The 6,000-nt window shown below is 36.5% G+C and overlaps 1 protein-coding gene across 3 annotated transcripts in view; it reads right to left on the minus strand.

The window, feature by feature from the left end:
• LOC105326856 (transcription factor SOX-5) overlaps positions 1 to 6,000 on the minus strand; it is a 46,004-nt gene that overhangs the window by 23,405 nt on the left and 16,599 nt on the right. Inside the window, exon 1 of one of the 3 annotated variants that reach the window (XM_011427076.4) lies at positions 666 to 821. The exons of the other annotated variants lie outside the window; for them this stretch is intronic. Within the exon in view, the coding sequence (XP_011425378.1) occupies positions 666 to 709 (44 nt within the window). The 5' untranslated portion in view covers positions 710 to 821. Of the gene's footprint in view, positions 1 to 665; positions 822 to 6,000 lie in introns of those variants that run through there. 3 annotated transcript variants of the gene reach the window in all.

A 6,000-nucleotide genomic window follows, 5' to 3' on the forward strand; every position in this document is an offset into this window, starting at 1 on the left:
TGATAGTTGGAAAGCTGTACAGAGAGGATGAGAGATATCAATTGGATATCTCTGGGATATCACTTCACCATCAGTGTCAGGGGGGACACTGTCTCACCCCTGAGAAGTCAATTAACAATCTACAGAACAAAGGCAGGCCATGATAAAACCAGATGGTCCTAATGAAGAGAAACACAGACAGGTTGTTGTCAACTAATTGAGAATTCTTCCCTCTCACCGGGTGGTATAGTACCTGCTGGTTCTGACAAGTTTGCTAAATCAGCGCCCAATATTTCCCATTCATATCAATTAATAACCATGCAGCATTTATTGAAGCTAAGAACAACTGCTGGTAATTTTGTTTCTGATAGAAATTATTAATTTTCCAGATGAATTACTCATGAAATTAACATAATCTGAACCAGAAATAAATTCAAATAATCCTAAAATTAGAGATCTAATATTGTTTAAAAAAATTATGAAAAAATAAATTTCTGAGATGAAGAAATAATACTAAAAGTAGAATAATCAAAACTGCAGTGAAACAAACTCCGTAGCAGCTAAGCGTCACTATAGGGTGAACAGAAAAGTTTTAAATATTTACACTTCTCACTGAAATTGTATATAAAACATAAAGATAAAGCCAAATGGTTGAGGTTTTCTGAGTAACATGTACACACACTTACCGATGAACTGGAATCTGCTGCATGTTTGAGAATAAAACCTCCATTCAAACAATTTCCTTCCAATATTACAAAAAGACAAGGCATAGCTGAAGACAAAAACAACTTTTGTGTATTGTAATGCAGGCTCCGCCTCCTTCGAATTTCTTAACCAATCAGCTCCTCTCTCTCAGCATGAATGATGGATAGTGGAAGCTGAGTCCACTGTTGTTTACTCGGCACAGAAGGGAACCAGTTTTTCTCATCTGAACAAATCGGCAAAGTTTGAAGAGGGTATGGATGAAAACAGGCCCGATGACGGTGTAGTTTCACACTCCGCGAGACCGATAATATCAATGCATGCTGTATGCAAAGGACCAATTATATAAAAACACTTCTGACTTATAATTATTAGTCAAAGTTATAGAGGCAATCTACTTAAAGAATACTTATATATAAAGCATGAACAGTCATGCAATATGCTATATAGGGAAAGATTTGACACCGATCACAAAATGGGCAACCTCAAATTTTGGGGAAGAGAGAGAGGGGGGAAAAATTTGAATTTTTCTGTCAGAGGGCTGCCCTTGCTATAATTAATTTCCTTGGAAACAGAAGCCAGACAAATATAAAATATAAACAGATAAATGTCGGACTGTTTGACAGAAATCATCAGAGTGCTGAAACAAACTGACCAGACATCCGTAATACATTAGGAAAAAGTTTAATTCAACATAACCTTAAAAATCACAGATAAAATCAGTGAAAAAAACAGATAATTCATAAATATTAAGAAATTTGGTGCAGTCACTACTTATCAATGCTTCAGTAGAGGAGTATTTGACCTTTCAGGATTGATGATGTTCATGGTGAAAGCCTCTGCATCAGTAGCTAGCACCTGTCAGATACAGAGTTTGGTGTTGCACAAACAAAAACAAAACAGCATCATATTAAATACAGCAGGCCAGTCTGATCTGACACCAAGATTAATGACCTTAGGTATTAAGCAGTGAATCAGTGGGCCCTGGAGATTAGCTAATTACCAAGGAAAAACAAAAAGATTTTGGACACAAAAACTTGGTCCTGCCTCTCTGATTGCCTCTGAGAACACTGGGGTAATGGGCTGTGAAAGCTCCACCAATTTATGATGGATGACTAGGAAGTTTTCTCTGTCACTCAGGAGCCAGGTCTGCTAACTCAGGGGCTCCGATTCCAATCCCAATAATGCTCCAGATCAGGGGATTCCTCTAGATAGCAGCGTATACCTTCACTTAGATCAGCAGCACATTTGGTGGTGGACATGGACAGGAAGAAAATTCTCTGTACATGTAGATAACAGAGAACAATTAAAAGTTTTTCTCTGCGTGGGAAAGGCATTGTGAGCCCTACACACGCAATGCATGTGGGTCAGAATGTACTCTTCACAGGTTTCTCTCCTCATCTTCACATGAAGATATTAATGGATAAATAATCACCTTCTGATTAATACAGCCTCAATTCATCAGGTATCTCTCTCTGTTTGGTAGAGGTACATTACATGTGCCTGTTGAAGATGAAGAACAAAAAGACCATGGGCACAAACTAGGCCCAAATATCCATGATATCAGTTCAATGTTCTACACCCAATATCATGCCTTGTGTACACATCAGAAACAATGTGACATTTCTTTGAATTTCACCCCCCAAAGGTGTCTTCTGCAGAGGTGTGTCAGATTACAAAATCCTAAATTCCATCACCTCAGAGAAAAAGTTTTTCAACAATATCCCATCTATCTTATCAGGGATTTCAATATGGCTTTTTTGTTTAAAGAAAGCTATTGATCAACACTAGAAGCACTGACTGTTATCAAATCATTGTTTAAATCAACAAGTTTTTCCACCATGTTTTCTCGTATGAAGTACCCGGTTAGCCAGGCAACAAATGCCTCTGTCTGCATTCAAGACTGGGTGTCTGAACGGGTATACCCAGGGAGTGTGGTCTGTTTGCAGGGAACACATACACACCAGGAGGATCCAATGGCTGGCTACGGTCATACAAAGTGACCTACCTCCCACACATAATAAATAACCCAGCCACAACAACCCTGACCTTTGACCTTAAAAGTTTTCTGTTCACTCTTATTACTATCTTTTCAGCAAAACTTTAGGATGAGAAAACTGTCTCCTGATATCACTGAAAAATGATCAAGTAAAATTGAACCAGCATTTGATAAAATATCCTACTTTAATTTCTCTCTTTTCACAGACAGAAAATTCATGCAACCAGTAATTGACCCCAAATTTCTCTTTTATCCTCATCAACTAAATCTACTTTCATCAAATGAATATATAAGCTCATGACTCCTCAGCTAAGGAAATAGGAATCTAAGAAAAACCATAAAACTTATTTTCATTGAAACTAGGCTAGATTTTGATAAGTGTAAGGAAATTCATTATTAGAACCATTGTTCTGGATAATTCTGATTGGAGTTGACAATGATTGGCTGTAAATGAAGGGACGGTAGACTTCTGATTATTCATTATCTGCGCATTGTTTTAAACGCTTGTCTTCTACAATCTCCAACAACATTTACAACAGGTGAAGAGCTTGCTTGTCTGGACATTGGTCCAGTAACCTATGGGAAGCCACACGACTACCCTCCATCTTGATAATAAACACATTTGGCTCTAGAAGGAACTGTCAATTTCACTGGGCAGTGATGACTAGAGAATGCTTTTCGTATTTATCTCTGAACAAAACATTCATTAGTACTGGTTTCTTAAATAGTCAACATGGGTTGAAAACTCCCAATGTTCCAAGCAATGCTTATTGCCATATTTCATGATAATTGGTCGAAATTTTAAAATGGATCAATCTACAGGAATTGCTTATGCTTGTTTTAATTAGGGAGAGAGGGCCTGTTTCGTGTTTTCTCTGTGAACTACAAGGGTTTGCTTGTGTCCGGTCCGGACAATCCAACAGACAGACAAAACAATTACAATTTATCTGTTCCGTTGCTGATGCACAAGGCTCTGTGGCCACATCCTTGACTTTTTAACCCCTCAATACATCAAGATTTTTATCACATTCAAACGAAAAATTCATATAGCATCCTAAATTAACAATGTTTTTATTGCTTCAAATACAAGCTATTTAGTAGCTATTATCGGACCAAAACAACAGGAGTTAAAACCAGTACAAAGCAAAAAAAAGGATAATTGAAAATGCATGTGTCATTGAACTTTACATATTAGCCGTCTCGATCACTTGCTCCAAGTAAAAAATACATGTAGAAGGTCTTAAACTTACAAACAATTAAAATATAAAGCATGTTTTGAACCATAAATCAGCCCGCTTGTGTTTTCTGAGGAGGGGCGCAGTGTAATCTAATTAGGGTTATAAGAGTGATGACTCCGAATAAAAGTATTCAACTTGTGTTTTTTACTGCCTCAAATACGTGAAATTCACTTTTTCCTTCTTAAAAAAAAATTATCTGTTAAGTTCTATTGCAAATTGTCAGAGTGTTGCAAAAATTTGTAATTTTATGAGAGTACATTTATTTTCAAATCAAAGAAAGAAAACTGTGCAAAAATAATAAACTGAGATTTTATGACATGAAACCATCTGCATACAAGCTTAGTAGAACGGGCAAGTAAGCTATTTCATGTCACATTTTGACAATGGACAGTTCTCAGCCACTTGCCCTTGTCAATCCGAAATGAATTAAAGATGAATAAATACACAAGGTTTAACAATAATAAACACTTTAGAGGGTCCGAGTGCATTGTGCGAGGCCTGGCTAGGAAGAGTTTGACAGACATGTCAGGTTGGTCATGTCCCTATGGTATCCTCTCGAGGTGCATCGCCATCACACACGTAATAGACACTCTAAATTGTGTAAATACTCATCAAAAACACTTGGAATTAAAACTCATTTATAATGACCAGGAAATGAAAATTACAATTGTGATTGTGTGTAAGAACAAATGGTTCTGGTTATTTCCAGGAAATTCTTGACTTTGTTGCTGTCCATATCAATACCAATCTATTGAAGACACTTTACGCAAGACACTTGAAATTGATCAAAATGTACACAGAACTTTTATAGGATTTCACTCTTTAAAAAGTACAAATTTCATGAAAATACAAATGAGATTTCAGAACAAGAAATGAATTAAGGTACTTGGTACAGATATAATTAACTTTTTATTTTCAGCTAGTACTAATAGTACCAAGAGAACTGTGCCCTCAATGTTGGCCTATCGGCGTTACTGCAAATGATGTGTATAAAGTAAGGGGGGATTCACAGACCCTCCGTTCAGATCAGCTAATTTGTGTCATAACTGTTGATCTTAATGGAATTGTTCTTCAAGGTTTGAAATTTTTGGCTTCCACAAAAATTTTTCAAAGATAAGAAACAAACTTCTAACACCAAAAAAATCACAGTCAATCAGTACAAATTAAACTGTGCAATTTATAGCCGGGGTTATCCTCTGTGGCTGGGCTGACATCTCTTAGTTTACTTACTGTGAGTGATTACTGTCATGATAACAACAGGTGCCCCTTGACCCTTGACCCCTGAGGAAAAAACACAATGGCAGGAGCCTTATCTCTGTGTAGAATCTAAATGCCTCATCACTGATGAAGATAATGCCAAAGCAAGATGCTGTAAGTACTGGATAAATCAAACTCTATCGGAGCAAAATGACATTTCACATGACCAAGTTTCTGTTATATTGTCACAAAAAACAGTCAAAATAAAAGATGAACTGCACCACGAATCCCTCATTTCAAATTGCCTGTGAGAAAATTTTCATTTTGCATCCAACAGACAAAAAGAGTGACAGTAAAGTGACAAGAATCTAAGAAAAAATGCTTACAAAATGAAGTCTGTTTAAAAAAAAATTCTTAAAAGTATATCTCAAGTTCCAATCTAAAATAAATCAGACATCTTAAATTCACCAAAAGGGAAAAATAAATAATGCTTAAACATTGTGTTCACATGAAATTAAAACAACAGGAGTGAAATTGACTCATTTTTCTGGAAAGAAAGAAAATTTTCACTGACATTCTTTGTAGTAGATAAGCCAGAATGATTTCATTATGATTTGCAAAAGCATGGAGAATGAAAATGAACACAAAACAGGGGAGATAACCGGCTGATAGGGTACATAACTCCTGCATGCATGCGGTGAGTGTTTATCTGTACTCCCCTTGGCCTTTGTAGTCAGGAGGTGATACCAATCTCTAACACTGCCCCTCACCAGGGAAACAGTATGCAGCTTTTTCCATGCATTCAGGAATCAAACAAATATTTATATTCCATATATCCATTTCTTGAGGGTTCCATAGTAAAACAAAGAATAAACGATCTGCTGT

Source organism: Magallana gigas, chromosome 5, assembly GCF_963853765.1.
Source record: "Magallana gigas chromosome 5, xbMagGiga1.1, whole genome shotgun sequence".
Lineage (NCBI taxonomy): Eukaryota > Metazoa > Mollusca > Bivalvia > Ostreida > Ostreidae > Magallana > Magallana gigas.